Genomic DNA, 20,189 nt, shown 5'->3' with positions numbered 1-20,189 from the left:
GTGTTGACTAAAGCTTTTTTTTTGAGCACGCCAAATATGCTCAATTAGGACAGGAGCATTCTCGGATAACACCTTATTGGAGCATGCTCCCTCATCACTAGTAATAAAGCATAAGAAAAGGATTGGTCTTGACAGGGGCCATATAATATTACACCCCTCCTGCTAGATGACTACCACATACCATTTTCAAAGAAGATGGTGGCACCCAACAGTAATTAGGTATCACTCTGGGTTATTGTCCTTTTAAAATATTGTCACGCTAGGAAAAAGACCAGGTGTATAGGAGCAAAATGAGCAAAAGCACACATTCAGTTGATATGAGAAGTGGGATATGTGTGTATCAATCACCTTGGAGGCATCCAGAGGCATTCACAAAATAAGTCCTATCAAACCCTCCTGCAGGCAGGCACCTGTCGTGAAACCTGCGCTGAAGCATAATCGCATGTGTACTGTGTTTATAATTAATGTGGTTGAGGTTATCCTGATATTAAAAAAAAATCCATTTGACAGTGGCGCCCAGCGCATCTGTGCAGTACCAGCTATTGGTGTATAAAGAGGCTATCCAATAGCTGCTATTGAATTTGTAAAGCAGCAGCTAAAACTCTTCATATTTCTAAATATGATTATTGATATGTGTTTTGCTCTGATATTTTGCTTCCTTGATATATGCTTTACAAACAAGGCAAAATGAATTAACTATTTGTTAGGAGTCGAGTTCCCGTCGCTGCACAGGGGGAATCTCGAACCATGTCCGCTGCAGTCTCCCATTCTGCATCAGCCGCAGTGGAGCCTGCTCAGCGGAGACTTGGGTCCCAGCGTCTCCCTCAGTCTGGTATTGTGCAAAGGGTTACCGCTGACTTTTCAGGCCCTGCTATTGTACCCTTTACTGGTCTGCAGCAAGCAGGCTTTTCTGGGACTAAGTCCTGCTTTGCACACACTGAGCATGCCCACGGGAGGACCTCTCATTGGAGGTCGATGGTCACACGCTCAGGCCCTGTAGCAGCTCCCATTGGTCCTCCAGGAAGATCCAGTAGAGCTGCAACTATAAAACGTTCACAGGTCCGCACGGCCATGCGCTAGTGTAAATTATGTATGTGCTCAGTGCCAGTGTGGTTGTTTGTGTTCAGTCAGGGACCCAGCTGAAATAAGCCCCTAGAATGCTAGCACCTCCGGCGAGGAGTTTCTTGTGTGTGCATTCAGGGACCCGGCTGAAATAAGCCCCTAGAATGCTGGCACCTCCGGCGAGGAGTTTCATGTGTGTGGATTCAGGGCTGGCTAATAGCCATTAGAATTCCGGCTCCACCGGAGAGGAGCTGGGTGTTTGCATTTGACTGCATGACCACTGTCGGCTCTGCTAAGTAGCTGTGTTCCCCTATGAGCTAAACAGGGCACAGCGTTCTCTTTGCTAACGGACTCTGTGAAGTAACAGAGTTCGTTTATACTAATATACTTCACCACCTTACTTAGCAGCAGGTTCTTTCCCGCACGGTGGATCCCAGGTTGCGAATGCACCTATTACTTCTAATAAATATATTCGGGGCGTTCCGCCAACCCTAACACTCTTCATAATTTGTTGATAGCCCGCTGTGCTTGCGCAGTAGAACTATCGGTGTGTATTGAGGTGTTCCGATTGCTGCTACTGCGCAGGCGCGGGCGGCGCCATCTTGGAGGAGGACATTTTTCTTTCTTCTCTATCAAGATGGTGCTGCCAGCACCTGCGCAATAGCAGCTATCGGATCATCTCTATATACGCCGATAACTGGTACTGTGCCATTTTAAAATTGATTATTTTTATACTCCTCACGATAACCTCAAGTACATGTATTAACAACACAGTAAACATCCATTATGATGGCGCCTGCTTGCAGAAGGGTTTTTTTTTGCAGTATGTACATATATTCATTATGTAAACTAAGGGGGCAGGTCAGTGAGGGATCAGTGACCTGTCAGAAGTCATATAGATGAATATCTAATCAGAGCACCACATGAAGACCCCCACAGGCCGATCCGGAGCACGAGCATATCATTAACCGAAAACTGAAAATAAAGATTAAACAACAACCACAAGACGGATGATCACCAGGTATCATTGTAATCAGTATAACGGCACCGACCTGACAATGTCTGTAGGTTACTGTTCACAATTAGTGTTGAGTGATACCTTCCGATACTCAAAGGTATCGGTATCGGATGGTATCGACCGATATCCAAAAAATATTGGATATCGCCGATACCGATACCCGATACCAATGCAAGTCAATGGGACACAAGTATCGGAAGGTATCCTGGATGGTTCCCAGGGTCTGAAGGAGAGGAAACCCTCCTTCAGGCCCTGGGATCCATATTCATGAAAAAATAAAGAATTAAAATAAACAATATGGATATACTCACCCGTCCGGCAGCCCCTGGACCTTACCGATGTAACCGGCAGCCTCCGTTCCTAAGAATGAGGAGTTTAGGACTTTCGATGATGTCGCGGCTTGTGATTGGTCGCGTGACCACTCATGTGACCGCTCACGTGACCAATCACAAGCCGCGACGTTATCGCAGGTCCTAAACTCCTCATTCTTAGGAACGGAGGCTGCCGGTTACATCGGTAAGGTCCAGGGGCTGCCAGATGGGTGAGTATATCCATATTTTTTATTTTAATTCTTTATTTTTTACATGAATATGGATCCCAGGGCCTGAAGGAGAGTCTCCTCTCCTCCAGACCCTGGGAACCATACACTGGGAACTTCCGATTCCGATTTCCGATATCACAAGAATATCGGAACTCGGTATCGGAATTCCGATACAGCAAATATCGGCCGATACCCGATACTTGCGGTATCGGAATGCTCAACACTATTCACAATCCTTCTGACAGGTTCCCTTTAATGAATAATGACCCTAGTAGTCTGTGCTACATGGTTCTTTTTGAGAAAGATACTTTGCAGACAAGAAGGCATTCATGAGGTTTAATGGCAAAGGTGAGCACCAGGATGAGTTGCAGTGACATGAAATATCATTTACCTAAGCAGCTTGCTGTCTCACTAAAGCAATTAATAAATATATATATAATTTGCAAAATTTCTTGGTGAAAAAGCGATATTTGCTTTCATTTACTCTGTACACCTGTATCTCTTCCAAAACCTTAAAAACTTCTAATGACGTATTGTGATAAGATTTGAAGATTTCTGTATTAGAATGTCAATGTTTGCATCACTACAGAATTGTGAACACTTTCAATTTTAATTCTGGTACCTCATCCATGTATAAACCAGCAATGTTGATTGAAGAGGATTATTATGCTCTTTGGAGGAAAAAAAAGTGGCAGCATGTCAGCAGCAATTATATGCTATGCACTATTTTAAGATATTAAGTTCTATATCCGGCCTTGTTTTCCTTGACATTAGGATGGTATGTTTAAAAAGAAACATCTCTTACAATTATATATATTTAGTAGGTTTTTCCAACACTTTTGACTCAAGATCTATTGATGGTAATGTGCATTTTTAATTCCAAGTGACTAACCACTCTATTGAAATGCTGCAATCATGTGGTTTCATTAAGGAAATATCTGTAAAATCAGCATGCACCTCTTCAACGATGCCAAGGTCAAAATACCTCTTTGCCTTGCTGTAGGGAGGCAGTGTTTAATGATAGGCTACTTTCTCTTAACTACGATATCAGCCAGCTCACTTATTGGCTGAAGTCATGTGGATCCAAGTTGGCTTCGTCAAACAAACCAGAAACTATTGTTGCCTGGTTAAAAGTTTTGTTTTAACGATATCCTAATTGTCAAACTGTTTCTTTTTGCTACATTTCACCAACAATTGCTCTCTGTTGAGACTGAGCTTGATTCATTTGGAATAATGATAGTTACTGTTGTGCATTCACTTCCCATGTCATACATGACACATCAGACTAGTCAAATGTCTTGGATCATGAGCTGATCACAAGATCATAGCAAAAATCAGATGAAATAAACAACTTCTTTTTACAAAACCGGAACGTGTCTTTTTGTATTTTAAGGGTCTTCACTCAAGATCTTTAAAAATATCTTCAGCTGTGTACCACTAAACACCAAACCACTAAAGTATACATATAAAGGGCTCAATATTTCTATTCAAACTTTAAAACCCAAACTTGATTTTAATATGAAGGAACCATTGAAAGTTAACCTGTCAGCACATTTTTAAACAAGGAAGTAGTGTTATGACTGTAAAGAGTGTATGCTATCTCCATCTCCCCTCGCCAAATATTATAGTCATTCAAAATATAGCAGAGAAGCCACATAAAAGTTAGACTAGAAATACTTTGAGGGTATGTCAATGCATTGAACTGCTTATTTTGACTACATTCATACACCCCAATACATTTCCAGCATAATTTGCATATGGCTTCTACATTAAATTTCTCCATAACTGGCAAATTATATCTCTCTAAAGAAAGGCATCAATTGTATTAGTGGACAAGCGACTATTCAGCTATTACCACTATTTCCATGTGTAAAAACATTGACAGGTTCTCTTAAAAAATGTTTCTATCTTGAGGATCCATACAAATAAACCAAAACCTAAAAAAATGAAGCAGTAGTAAATTTGTTTTTATCTTAGGTTCTGCTTGTTACTACATGGTAGTGGTAAAATTTTTTTGATATGACTTGAGTTCATTTATGAAAAAATGGAAATTCGGCAAAAAAATTGAAAATTTTGCAATTTTCAAACTTTTAATTTTTGTGCCCTTAAATCAGAGAGTCGTCTCACACAAAATAATTAATAAATAACATTTCCCACAGGTCATCTTTACATCAGACCAATTTTGGAAGCATCATTTTTTTTTGTTAGGACGTTATAAGGGTTAAAACTTGACCAGCAATTTTTCATTTTCCGAACAAAATTGACAAAACCATTTGTTTAGGGACCACCTTACATTTGAAGTGACTTTGTTGGGTCAATATGACAGAAAATACCCAAAATGACCCCATTCTAAAAACTGCACCTCTCAAGGTGCATACAACCACATTAAGGAAGTTTATTAACCCTTCAGGTGCTTCACGAGAAATAAAGCAGTGTAGAAGGAAAAAAAATAACATTTAACTTTTTTCGCCAAAAATTTACTTTAGACCCAAACTTTTTTATTTTTACAAAGGGTATCAGAAGAAAATGCCAAAAAAGACAAAAAATAAATGGCACTGTCTGCAAAATACAGGTGGTCCCAAACAAGGGCCCAGGTGTCAATCAATAGTCCTTTTAGAACCTGCCACACATTAAGATCCCGGGTGCTCTTCTGAGAAAAAACATATTTCCAATGCCATAAATGAAGAAAAAGAGAAGGCACTCACCGATCTAAAATTCCAACATTATTTCATATTCATGCTAAAATTTCATGGCCGGGGGAGTGAGGAAAGGAGCTCTAGTGAGCAGGAGAAGACGACGGCCGTTTCACGCTGTGCTTGCACTTCCACGCAGTTGGAATTTTAGATCGGTGAATGCCTTCTCTTTTTCTTCGTTTATGGCATCAGGAGAAAATGGACCACACAATTTGTTTTGCAATTTCTCCTAAGTATGCAAATACCCTGTACATGGAGGAAAGCCACTGCTTGGGTGCATTCTAGGGCTCAGAAGGGAGCACTTGTCTGGAATCGATGGCGGGCACCATGTCACGTTTGGAGACCTCCTGATGTGCCTAAACAGTGGAAATCCCCCAATTCTAACTCCATCCCTAACACAAAACTATTCCCAAGCCTATCCCCAACACACCCCTAACCCTAATCCCAACTCTAACCACAACCATAGCCCCAACACATTCCTAACCCTAACCACAACCCTAACTCCAACACAACCGAAACTCCAACACAACCATAACTCCAACACAACCATAACCCCAACACAACCCTAACCACAATACAACCCTAACCCTATCCCTAACCCTAGCCCAAACCCTAACTCTAGCTCCAACCCTAACCCCAAACCTAACCCTAACTGTAAAGAATGGAAAACAATACAACGGAGGGTTTGATTTACTATTTTTTTTATTTTGCTCACTGTGATATGGTCTATCACAGTGATCAAAATGAGCTAATAGAAAAAATCTCCTATTGTTGCCGGGTACTGGCCGGCAGATCTCGGGGGGTGCATTGTTCATGTACCCACCATTTTCTTCCAAGAAAATAATGCGGAGGGATGGGGGGATGGAGCAGGAGGGTTCCGGGGATGGCGGAGGTATCGGGGGATCCCATTTCTCTCTCCTCTGATGTGCTAGATAATATTGAAAAGCTGACTTTTCTTTGTGATCACATGACTGAGGATGGTAAAAACTGACCCAAATCATGTTCTCTGGAGTCTCTGCTACCTCCAGTAGCTGAGATCCTGGAGACTTTTCAATGCTGGTGTGTGCTATACACTTATTTCTCAGCGCCATTAAAAAGTGGCACTGATGAATAAGGCCCCTTAACTGCTGCTGTTAACAGGCATATCGGCGGACGTTAAGGGGTTAAATGGAGAGAGTGTGAATACACAGCTATGTATTGTGTTTATACCAGCATATGCTCAGGCTGAATTTTTTTAGGTTTTATTTAGTTTTTTTGTACTTTCTACAAAAAGGGGTGTGACTCCCCTTTTTTGGGCTGTTCATTTTGTTTATATAGCTTTCCACAGGCAAGTGTCTGAACAGTCAGGATTCAGGTCCTGCTCTGCCCTTATCTATTTTTATGTCTGATGACACAAAGTGATGTGAACCACCAGTGTTAGCTACCATCTAGATTGGGGTACACCTTGTTGTAGTGGGATGGCTGTTATGTTTTTTTTTATTTCAAAACACTGTTAACTAAGTACCCAAATGTTATTTACATGTACTGTTACTATTTTTTTACTTGCTACAGGGTATTTTCTCACTTTGTTTTTGTCTTAGTTTCTGAACCATACACATATCAAATCTCAAGACTCACTACATTGGTAGCACACATTTCTTAAACTCCAGCAAATAGAGATGTGTCTAGTAGAGTTGAGTGAATCTTTTGAGATCCCAATTCACCAGCTTCACAGAATAAACTTGTTCAAATCTGAATTCTGGAAAGCTTGTAATTGCTTGGAAAATACACGTGGGGAAATGAGGCCGGGAACCTAGTTGACAATAAGAGATTACATACTATGGAACACAGAGAAAGAGGATCCCACTGATCTTAAGAGATGGCACTCTTCAGGAGAGGACCCCTCTGATCATAAGAGCTTGCACTCCACAGGAGAAAGAGAGAGAGAAGACCCTGCTGACCTTAAGAGCTTATACTCTACAGAAGAGAGAGGTCCTGGCTGATCATAAGAGCTTGCACTGTGAAACGGTGTTTTTTTGTGTGTGTGAATCATGAGTCAAATATCAAAGTGTTCACATTTATGTAAATCTGCAAATTTTATGAAATTTTACTCAATCTTAACTCTCTGTGGATCGATCCGCTCATCTCTAATTAGAATAACTCTGTACACATGTAGTCCAACAGGGCCTGTACGGCAGTACATGGAAGCTGTATAGCTACTTATTGTCAATCCAATCAGATCTAGAGCCTATCCTTAAACTTTCCTATATTAACTTATAAAGTTTGTAAAAAAAAAGTGTTCACTCAGAATAAATGGTTTTTAACATCGGAGACCATTGGTGACAAATGGTATCCGTCAAAAAGTCATTAGTCACAGCCATAAAGAAAAAAAGTTCACAATAAATATATACATTGCATTAGCAAGGGAACCTATGAGTGACAAATGGCTGATGGATGGCTGACATTTTTTCATGTTTGTTTAATATCTCACATCATAGACCTCTGGATATGTAAGATTTAGAGACAAGTTGAGGAATGACACATCTCTACCTCTATGATACATAGCACCTTTACCACAGTATACATTGTATTTATTTCAGTATGATTATGACGACAGGGAAAACATGAAATTACTCAGTTCTGGAGTGTATTCCCAACCTATTTTCAAAAGACCTGAAGTTTAACACAATGTTCTGTGCATTTAAATTAGAGATTTCTACCAAGATACCTTAGGGTTACCTGAAGCCTTAGTTCAGAAGCACTTTCTTAGTTTGTTTGCTGTCAGTTCAATTTTAGTAACATCTTACTGCAATGTAATGGTTATTCTTTTCTAAATGTAGCAAAAAAAGGAAAATACAGCTTCCAAAAAAATTCCAAATTTATTGTGAATAAAACATGAAGTCCAGTAGGATGAATTCACATGATAATGAGTTACAGGTTACGAATTTCGAACAATAGCTTGTTCTTTCTCAAAGCTTTCCTTTTCCTTTTTTTGCTACATTTGTTCCACGTGATGACTACATGATATCCGTGCTACCCCACAACACATGCCTAACAGGAGAGCTGTTTTTTCTATTTCTGTCTATTCTTTTCTTAAAACTCGAAAGAAGGCATTTATCCGACATGTTGAATTTTTGTCTACAGTTCCAATGTTCTTTCCAAAAAAAGTTTCCTGAATGTAGTTTGAAATTATTCAGAGTAGGCAATCTTAATTTGTGAGTTAATATTTTTCTAAGGCAAATAGAAAAGATGACTATAAAATTAATGTCAGACGAACGTTGATTATGATCATTGCCATCACCTACAACTTCCCCATAAGTGTTAGGGGTCGAGTTCCCGCCTCTGCACAGGGGGAATCTCGGGCCATCTCCGCTGCAGTCTCCCATTTTTCTTCTGCTGCAGTGGAGCCTGCTCAGCGGAGACGTCGGTCCCAGCTTCTCGCACAGTCTGACTCTGTACAAAGAGTTACTGCTGCTTTTCTTGCTTCTGCCATGGAAGTCAGTGCTGGGCAGCAGATGCTTCTGGGACGAAATCCTGCTTTTCTCGTTCTGTGCATGCTCAGAGTAAGATCTCTCAGTGGAGATTGAGGGTCACATGATCAGATACTGCAGCTAAGGCCATTGGTCCTTCAGGAAGGTTCTGTAGGTGTTCATGCTCTGTGGCAGCCTCTCATTCGTCCTTCTAGGAAGGTCCTGTACGTGCTGCAACTATTTAAGGCTCACATGGCCGCACGGCCATGCGCTAGTATTGTTCTATGTTATGTGTTTTGTGCCAGTGTGGTCATGTGAATTTGTGTTCAGGGCCCCAGCTGAAATAAGCCCCTAGAATGCTGGCACCTCCGGCGAGGAGTTTGGGTGCATGCATGACCACTGACTGCTCTCAGTTGAGTAGTTAGCCTGTGCCACTGTGAAGTCAAACAGGGCACAGTGCTTTGAGTTTCGGCTACTCTGTGAAGTAACAGGGTTAGCTCATACCGCCATATAGTTCTGCCGTTTGCTAGCAGCAGGTTCTCCTGCACGGTGGACCCCGGGCTGCGAATGCATCAGTTATAATAAAACCTCTATATTTACTCGGTGCGTTCCGCTAGCCCTAACAATAAGTGAGTAAACCATGAATGTTGTTTCCTTAGGGAATCACTTATACTCCTATCTCCTGGAAAAGTGTTTTGTGATTACGTTAATTTTCATGGCAAGGAATAGACTGCAATTTTTGCAATTTATCTGATGACTCTTCATTACAATCTACAGATTGCAAATTGCTACCATAGAAACTGAAGCTTTGTAAAAACCAAAATTTGAGTCGGTCTCATTACTTTTAGTGATGGCTGTAGTTCTTTCCCTGATTTTTTATTTTTACTGTTTTATTTTTTCCAAGAGCTATAACTTTTATATTTTTCCTTTGCCATAATTCCATGAAGACTTGATTATTTGGAGAAAGTAGTTTTGAATCACACCATTCAGATACTGTATGATGTATTGAAAACTATTGAACATTGAATAGAATGTTTAAAAAAACATACAATTCTACCATAATTTTTTTTTAGATTTTAATTTTACATTGCTTATTTTATAGTAAAAAAGATGTGAGACATGAGTTTCCAGGTCAGTATGAATATGAAGATAGCAAATTTACATAGCTTATTTTTATTTAACTGGTGAAAAAAAATCCTTAACTTTGCAAAAAACATTTTGTTGTTTTTTTTACACTTTTTTCCACACCCGATGTTTTATTTTTTTGTTGGCGGATTGTGGTTACTGCAGGCTGTAGGCTTGTCGGAAGAGGTAGGTCTTCAGGTTCCTTTTGAAGGTTTCCACAGTAGGCAAGAGTCTGATATGTTGGGGTAGAGAGTTCCAGAGGAGGGGGGTATGCGCCAGAGAAATCTTGTATGCGATTGTGAGAAGAAGAGATAAAAGGGGAGTCGAGAAGGAGATCTTGTGAGGATCGGAGGTTGCGTGCTGGTAGGAACTGGGAGACGAGGTCACAGATGTATGGAGGAGACAGGTTGTGGATGTCTTTGTATGCCATGGTTAGGGTTTTGAACTGGGGTCTCTCGGTAATGGGGAGCCAGTGAAGGGATTGACAGAGAGGAGAGGTTGGGGAATAGCAGGGGGATAGGCAGAGTTCAAATAGATTGGAGGGGCACGAGAGTGTTAGAGGGGAGGCCCCACAGCAGGAGGTTGCAGTAGTCAGGACAGGAGATGATGAGGGCATGCACTATAGTTTTTGCAGATTTTAGGTTGAGGAATGTATGAATCTGGGAGAAGTTTTTGAGTTGAAGTCGGCAGGAGGTGGAAAGGGCATGGATATGTGGTTTGAAGGAGAGATCAGAGTCAAGGATTACACTGAGGAAGCAAGCTTGTGGGACTGGGGAGAGTGGGCAGCCATTTACTTTAATGGATAGGTCCGTCAGGTGGGTCGAGTGAAATCGGGGAAAGATGATGAATTCTGTTTTGTCCATGTTAAGTTTTAGAAATCTAGCAGAGAAGAAGGATGAAATAGCAGACAGACATTGTGGGATTTTGGTTAGTAGGGAGGTGATATCTGGTCCAGAGAGGTAGATTTGTGCGTCTTATAAGAGGCCCATCCAGTTGCTGGACTTCATGGGACCACCATGATCTCAGCAATGGGGGGGGCTTCACCAGTTATCTGGTTGCCTTAGTAATATATCAATAGCCTTTGATCTTGTTATTTGGGGCCCATGGAAACCGGTGCATGCACACATCAATGACTACTCCATTTAAATGCAGCTGTCAGAGATTGACAATAGCATCTAAATGGTTAAACAGCAGTGATCAGAGAGCTGGCTACTATTAGAGACATATGCAAGGTTTGTAATAAAGCCGGAATCTGCCACATACATAGTGGTGTAAACCTCAGAGAGAGGAGGCATGAGTCTAAGAGTGATGAGTCCATGAGTCATGAGTCCATGAGTGCAAAAAGGTTTAATTTGTTAACTTTTTCCTGATATACAAAAATGTTCAAAAAACTTAGCCAGATGTGGAAAAATGTTATAAATTGTGAATTAATTTTTTAATTTTATCAACTAACAAAATGCAAAATCAAATTCAAATCAATATTTGGTTTGATCAACCTTTGCCTTCAAAACAGCATAAATTTGTCAAAGTACACTAGCACAAAATCAGATATTTTGTAGCATTATAGTCAGATCTATGAGTATCCAATTAAGCAAAACAGGTGATAATGATAATTTTTATTTGTAGGTTGAAACTCAGGGACTAACAAAAACAGAAACAAATATGTAAGAGGCTAAAAATTGGGCAAGGAACAGCCAATCTCATACTCCAAGGCAAGACAAAGCACAGTAAAAATGCACAATGTAGTTATACTGCATCAGTAAGGTCTCTCCCAGGCAAGTACTTCACAGCAGACTAGGGTTTCAAGATGTGCTGATAAAGTTCTTTTGAAGAAGAACAAAAGAATTGGGGCATTGCTGAGGACTATAGACATAGTGATCAGCCAACAAAACCTAGTACACCAAATGAAAGACAAATCATGGCAACTTCCCATCAAAATTTGAAGATGCCTAGCAGTGCCATCAGCTCAAAACTGGCAGCAAAAAGAGGTGCCCAGTTACACAATTTTATAACACAAATGACTCAATTGTGCGCAAGAACTTAGGAAATGGGATGCAGAAAAATAGCAACAGGTGCTCTACACTGACAAGTCAAAATGTGAAATATTTGACAGTAGAAAACAGTTTATTCTCCAATGGGCTGAAGAGTGGTACAATAATGTGAGTCTACAGGCAACGGTGAAGCATAATGGACATAGTAGAGGTTATGTGCAAGATTGAGGCTGTATCTAATAGAGTTGGAGATTTGATCAGGATTAATGGTGTCCTCAATGATGAGAAATATAGACAGATACTTATCAATCATGAAATACCATCAAGGAGGCATCTGATTGACTTCAATTTATCTTTTCAGCGCGAAAACAAGCCCAAACACACAGCTCTAACTAAAAAAAAAATGAAGCTGTTTTGAAGGCAAATGGTGGTCACATAAAATATTTATTTAATTTAGATTTTTCTTTGTTCAATCACTTTGCATTTTGCTAATTTATAGAAATAAACGATTAACACCTATATTTTGAAAGCATTATGACTTTTTCTCCACACCTGCCAAAAACTTTAGCAGATGTAATTAATATCAACAACACAAATCCTTAATCCCTTACTTTTTTATCGCTGAGTCCAGACACAGTATCCACATACTCCTCCTGGATCATGAATGCAGCCAGATTGGCAGTGTAGCTGGCTAGAAATATTACTGCAAAAAATGCCCAGATGAGAACCATGATTTTACTTGTGGTGCCTTTTGGGTTTTCGACTGGAACAGAGTTGTTAAATACTAGAGCCCAGAGCAACCAGATGGACTTGCCAATTGTGAATTTGGAACCTCCGGGACCTGAAAATAGAAAATTAAATTATGTTTCTGTTAGTTCAAATGGAGGCAGTGGTAAGACAAAGTATATTTACTTACAGAACAATTATTTCACAAGTTTTATCACTTCCATTATAATTAATTACATTTATTCAGAATGTTTTTTGTCTACAATTTTACCTAATTTATGTTTTTTTTCTAATTAAAATCATAGTATGGAAAATGTGTATAATATGGAGCTTTTTTGCACTTTGCTTATTCTACAGTATAGTGTTATTGGAATTGGCTCTGCTGTGGCATATAATAACATAAGACAAAAAAAAAATACAAAAAATAATGCTTATAAACTGGCACTGAGCAAATTAGCAACTAAACTATTAAAGCCACTATATCACTTTACTATTTGTCAGGGATCAATACCCAAGCAGCCACCAACTTGTCAAGAATACAACTCGCTCGCAACACACGTGTATCTGATGAGACCGTACAGGTAGACTCCGCTTCCCACTCACTTGTCCGCTGACCTATTACAATGGGCTAGCACTGAGATAAATGCAACCCACAGACAATACTCACATCCACACCTCACTTTTTCACTGCCACCCCTTGCCATTTTGATAGGCCAGTGAGACCCCTGTGAGTCACACACTAGCACACAAGCCACCCTGATTTTCTGCACAGTTAATAGATATGTTTCTTGCACTTTGGCATACACAGGGTAATCTAATCAAGCTCTATTCGCCCCTTTAAGGGTTTGTAAGGACATTTAGAGCAGAAAGGAACAAGCTTATTCATTTTTCGATTTAATATACAGTACAGACCGAAAGTTTGGACACACCTTCTCATTTAAAGATTTTTCTGTATTTTCATGACTATGAAAATTGTACATTCACACTGAAGGCATCAAAACTATGAATTAACATGTGGAATTATATACTTAAAAAAAAAGTGTGAAACAACTGAATTTATGTCTTATATTCTAGGTTCTTCAAAGTAGCCACCTTTTGATTGATGACTGCTTTGCACACTCTTGGCATTCTCTTGATGAGCTTCAAGAGGTAGTCACCGGGAATGGTTTTTACTTCACAGGTGTGCCCTGTCAGGTTTAATAAGTGGGATTTCTTGCCTAATAAATGGGGTTGGGACCATCAGTTGTGTTGAGCAGAAGTCTGATGGATACTCAGCTGTTAGTCCTACTAAATAGACTATCAGAATTTGTATTATGGCAAGAAAAAGTCAGCTAAGTAAAGAAAAACGAGTGGCCATCATTACTTTAAGAAATGAAGGTCAGTCGGTCCAAAAAATTGGGAAAACTTTGAAAGTGTCCCCAAGTGCAGTTGCAAAAACCATCAAGTGCTACAAAGAAACTGGCTCACATGGTCTGTACTGTACAAAAAGAGATACAATGCTTAATAAAAATAAAAAGGTTACAAAGGATTGAATAATAAAAAGACATGCAAACAGGCAAAAACATTATAAAATAAAAGGGAGAATGTTATGGGTCTGGTGGTTAGGAGACTCAGAATGACCTGATGGTTAAACTGGAAATCGGGACAAGCTCTGGGGAGTGGGAGCTCTGCTGACCGCAAACCCTAATCCTATCACACAAACACTAGAAATAGCCGTGGAGCGTACCTAACTCTCCCTAGACGCCTCTTCACAGCCTAAGAGCTAACTACCCCTAAAGATAGGAAAATAAGCCTTACCTTGCCTCAGAGAAATTCCCCAAAGGAAAAGGCAGCCCCCCACAAATATTGACGACGAGTTAAGAGGAAAGTCACAAACACAGGAATGAAACAGGTATTAGCAAAGGAGGCCAGACTTCACTAAATAGGCAGAGAATAGTAAAGGGATCTATGCGGTCAGCACAAAAAACTACAAAAACCACGTAGAGTGTGCAAAAAGCCCTCCACACCGACTCACGGTGTGGAGGTGCAACCCTGCACCCCCAGAGCTTCCAGCTAGCAAGGAAATATCATGATAGCAAGCTGGACAGAACTTAGCATGTACTAAGAAATAAATTCAGAACGCAATGAACAATAGCAGGGACTTAGCTTCTGTTGGAACAGTCAGGTCATCAGAGAAATCCAAGAGAGATCTGAACCAGCACTGAGACATTGACAGCAGGCATGAGGTAACGATCTGAGTGGAGTTAAGTAGAGAAGCCAGCCTAGCGATAAACGAGGGCAGCTGGGAAATCCAACCTCAAGGATCAGCCGTACCACTCAAAGCCACCAGAGGGAGTCCAAGGACAGAACTCACTGACGTACCATTCATGACCACAGGAGGGAGTCCAAGAACGGAATTCACAACAGGAGAACCTACAGATATGTCTTACGAATTGGATCCATGAGATTCAGGAGGAGGAGAACACCATAGGAAATATGGACAGATCTGCAATACTCATTACTTCTCCTGGGGTCTGACAATGATATGCTTTGGATGACATTTTATAAAGAGGCTCACCAGACCCCTCACCGCTAACTCAGCTGATTTGATTCTAAACCTGCTTTAGACCATATTTCTGCTGTCGGACCTAATTTTCCGAGGAGCCTCCTAGAGAAACAATATGGTCATCATAGTACTAAACATCCTTCAAGCATTCTAGACATACCACACATGAACATGATATATCCATAATTCAGGGAAGGAATTGTGCTCCTGAGGGTTGCCAGCTACCAAAACTGTTGCAATTTTACCCACAGATGCTAAAGTGTTCCCGGATCATGGATATATCCATGGGTTGTATCAACCTCAGAATTTTCAGATATGGCCTGGAAGATTTTGTATTTCCATTTCCATGTGATGTCTCTGATATTTATCTGTCCTGTCTGAGTATATCTTCAACCTGCATTGATTAGCACCATTTTCTTACTTAGGATGTTCACAGTCAATGTTTGCCATTCCAAGAACTGTTAGCTACCTGTGAATTAATGGCAAAAAAGAAACACAAAATAGCAGTCATCAAATCACGAGGGTGTTGCAGGGGTGGTGGGCCATTGGCCCCTTTCTGCGAATTATGACTGCCATGAGCACGCATTCACTTCCCCATGCATACCATTGGACCTGTGTTGTTAGGTTTTAATTGTTATTTAATAAAGGTTATATATTTATGGGACTTGATGACTGCTATTTTGTCTTTCTTTTTTTGTATATACTATTTGCAGTTGGCCCCCATTGGTCTTGGTATACATGCAGCTTAATGATATGTATTGTTAATATTTTGATACATTTTGGATAGGATTTTCTACATGTAATTGCTTGCTACTGTACAGTTTGTTTTTGTTCTGTGAATTAATGGGTATAGACACTCCATGTATACTTTCTCTCAGACAACTTTCTTCAATTAGCTGTTCATGGGGAGTGATCTAATGCCCCCAGTCTTTGATAACTATAACTCCATTTATGACACTATTATGTATTAAACAGGGTGTCCCTAAAATCCAAACACATAGAAATTCTCATTAACTAGTCATTTTAATTAATTTAATTTAATTAACTTTAATAGAATTTTACAAAGTGCATCAACCTTTGCATAGCAATTGATGGAAATCATATTGAAGAAGTTATTTAATATTTCAATTGAGTAAAATGTTGTTACTAAATCTCATTTCTTGAAAATATGTATTTTTGCCTAAGTGTCCTAGGTGTCTAGATTTTAGGAACAACTTGTATTGTTATTATTCTGAGTATTTATGCATTCAAGTAAGGGTATATACACACCCTTTTTGCCGAGGTTTTTTTTAGCTTTTTTTAGAACGTTTTCAAAGAGGATTTGGAGAGTTTATGCTCCAAAAACTTTTCTAAAAACTTAGTTTTTAGAAAATAGAACATAGATAGCACTAGAAAAACTGTTTTCTTTTTTTCCTACATAGAGGTAGGCCAAATGGCATCAATTGTAGTTAGAGGAGAAAACACTTAAAAGAAAAATATAGCATGTATTAATTGCAAATGTATCTGTCTCTGAGTGGTCGTGCTTACAAAAGCACTGATGGATGGGCTGTCTAAGCTACCGTACTCTGTTTCCATAACTCACACAGAAGTGAAAGCACAGAACACAGCTACGCTGCACAGTTTTTCAGTAACTATGGGGTCACAATGTATGCCTAGTCAATATGGAAAAAGAAAAAGGAATTAATTACAGGTCTTCTTTAGAGATGGTATGATTCGTGTCCTATTTTAAATGGATTTGGTTTCATCCAGTGCTGAGAGGGTTAATGACTCTTTCCATGCTGGCTGAGACCATACATCCTGGTTCTCAGCTGCAACTGCTGCTTATTATTTACTCCCTCTATACATACTGGCTCTGGGCGGTTAGTCCCTGCCTGTGAAAGATTTGTCTTCCTGTGCTGAGAACTAAAGCTAAGCGGTTGGAGTGGAGTTGTTGTAGTAGTGATCTGCAGTTTGCTATCATACATTTGTGTTTATCTCCTGGCCTCTATTCCCATTTAGTTTATTCCTCCCTGTCCCTATCCTATTCCTGATTCCTGATGAGTTCTTTTGTATGATAGAGGTTTTCTGTCATCCCTGTTTTGTGTTTGTGCCTTTTTTACCTTACATTTCTGTCCCATGCCTCAATGGGGTGGGAGGGGAGAAATTAGAGTTTAACAGGAGCATAGAATGGTCAGAGACCTGAGCCTATCCACCTTCAAGAGTACCCCCAGGACAGGGATAGTTAGTGTCCCAGTTCCAGGGACAGTTTGAGGCCCCTCTCCCTTACCGAAGACCATCACATAGTGACAGTTCCTCTTATTGTTAGGGTTGGCGGAACGCACCGAATATATTTATTAGATGGGATCCACCGTGCAGGAAAGAACCTGCTGCTAAGTAATTGGCGGCACTATATGGCGGTATGAACCAGCTCTGTTAGATTCACAGAGCAGCCGAGAAAGCAAAGCTCTGTGCCATGTTAGACTTTCACAGAGGCACAGACTAACTACCCAAATGAGAGCAGTCAGTGGTCATGCATGCACACAAAACTCCTCGCCGGAGGTGCCAGCATTCTAGGGACTTATTTCAGCCAGGTCCCTGAATACACACAAACACAATCTCCTCGCCGGCGGTGCCAGCATTCTAGGGGCTTATTTCAGCCGGGTCCCTGAACACATACAAACACATGACCACACTGGCGCAAAGCACATAACTTAGGAAGATACTAGAGCATGGCCGTGCGGCCATGCGAGCCTTAAATAGCTGCAGCACGTACAGGACCTTCCTAGAAAGACCAATGAGAGGCTGCTACAGAGCCTGCTCACCTACAGGACCTTCCTAGAAGGACCAATAGATTTGGCTGCAGTACCTGAGCATGTGACTCTTGATCTCCACTGAGAGATCTTACCCTGGGCATGCTCAGTGTGTGCAAAGCAGGATTTAGTCCCAGAAAAGCTTGCTCACCGCAGATCAGTGCAGGGTACAATAGCAGAGCCTGGAGAGGCAGCAGTAACCCTTTGCACAGTATCAGTCTTAGTGAGACGCTGGGACCGACATCTCCCCTGAGCAGGCTCCAAAGCGGCCGATGCAGAATGGGAGACCGCAGCAGACACGGATCGAGATTCCCCCTGTGCAGCAGAAGAAACTCGGCTCCAAACATTTATTTTCATTTTTTTGCCTATGTTCGAAAGAGTGCCTTGCCTTCTAAATCCATCGGCTACCTTTTGAAACATCCAATCTTAGCAGTGTTTGCATTTTTGACATGAATTAGCAAGACTTTTTTTTTACAACTAGTTTGTTCCATTGTTTTATTCCTCCTATTTTTCATCTAGTCAATATCTTAAAATTTAGGGAAAAAGTATGGTGTGGTAATTAGGGAAAAGTATGGTTGATGATAATTCTTTGATGCGAAAGGTGCCAATAACATTACTGTGCAGGAACCATATATTTGGAGCAAAGAAAGGAATCATATTCCTTTTAATTTAATGAAGAAAATCTTTTCAGTCATCCTGCTTACATGTTAAAACAAATCACTATTTTGTATTATACAATAAATGTATTATAATATTGTAAGTGCAGAAATTACTTTTACCCGTTAAAATTGCCTAGCAAACTGCAAATATAAAATTGGTGCACACACGGGGCTTGCTTGTTTTTCCATTCCCTAAGTGAGAAAATTTTGCAATGGACAAATTACCATCTAGTAATCGTGAAATCTGCAGATAACAGCTTATTGCTATGCGAGGCCTAAAGTGGATGCTGCTGCAGAATCTTCTGAGAATCTAATAATTAATCAGACTGTGAAAAACACTTCAATTGTTCAAATTAATCTTGAATGGGCTGTGATGAAAGACTTGGGTTTGTTGAACAGGGATGGAAAACCATCAGATAAATTCTTGCTCAAGACGTTTTATTAAATCTTGTTTGTTTGCTGTTTTTATAATTTTTTTTAACAGGCAGCTTTCTTTTCATGTAAGTAAATTTACTACCAACACTTTTATTATTTATATAGGTCACTGTATATATTAATATATACATATTGCCTATACTGGACCCTGGGAATGTGACTGCTGGGTACGCTCAGAGCTGTTTGGTCTGAGCAGACCCATGTCAGGATCTGTTTTCCCTTATAACTGGGGCTCACATGGAAAAAAAATATTAATGTGTTAATCTTTCCCCAGAGGACATTTGTCTTGGGGGACATTATATGTAACACAATATATGCAAAGAAAAGTAAAGGAATATTGAAAATAAAATGCAAATAAAAAACAAACTAACCACACCACATTTACCGTTGCAGCACAATATACTTGACACTATCTTACATCAAAATTACCAAAAAAAGGTAGGCAAGTCTCGTTAAAGGGTCAATAGTGACTTGTGGGATCCCCACGTCCAGCAGGTGGAGCTATAGAGTTCAAGTCCTTTTCCTCTTTGAAGAAGTAATTTGCATACTAAAATACAGAATTAACCTTGCATTTTACCTAAATATATATATATATATATATATATATATATATATATATATATATATATATATATATATATATATATATATACACACACAGGGTGGGTCATTTGTATGGATACACCCAAATAAATTGGGAACGGTTGGTGATATCAACTTCCTGTTTGTGGCACATTAGTACATTAGTATATGGGAGGGGGGAAACTTTTCAAGAAGGATGGTGACCATGGCGGCCATTTTGAAGTCGACCATATTGGATCCAACTTTATTTTTTTCAATGGGAAGAGGGTCATGTGACACATCAAACTTATTGATAATTTCACAAGAAAAACAATGGTGTGCTTGGGATTAACGTAACTTTATTCTTTCATGAGTTATTTACAAGTTTATGACCACTTATAAAATGTGTTCAAAGTGCGGCCCATTGTGTTGGATTGTCAATGCAACCCTCTTCTCCCACTCTTGACACATTGATAGCATCACCACAGAAGAAATGCTAGCACAGGCTTCCAGAATCCATTGTTTCAGATGCTGCACATCTCAAATCTTCACAGCATAGACAATTGCCTTCAGATGACCCCAAAGATAAAAGTCT

At 39.9% G+C, this 20,189-nt stretch overlaps 1 protein-coding gene across 1 annotated transcript in view; it reads right to left on the bottom strand.

Moving 5' to 3' along the window:
- GRIN2D (glutamate ionotropic receptor NMDA type subunit 2D) overlaps positions 1-20,189 on the bottom strand; it is a 1,124,513-nt gene that overhangs the window by 111,890 nt on the left and 992,434 nt on the right. Inside the window, exon 11 of the mRNA XM_077259507.1 lies at positions 12,491-12,720. Coding sequence (XP_077115622.1) covers positions 12,491-12,720 — 230 coding nt within the window. The remainder of the gene's footprint in view (positions 1-12,490; positions 12,721-20,189) is intronic.

The sequence above is a fragment of the Ranitomeya variabilis genome, chromosome 4 (assembly GCF_051348905.1).
Source record: "Ranitomeya variabilis isolate aRanVar5 chromosome 4, aRanVar5.hap1, whole genome shotgun sequence".
NCBI classification, from domain to species: domain Eukaryota; kingdom Metazoa; phylum Chordata; class Amphibia; order Anura; family Dendrobatidae; genus Ranitomeya; species Ranitomeya variabilis.
Note: the sequence above shows the minus strand (reverse complement) of the source record. Positions and strands in the feature narration are given on the sequence as shown.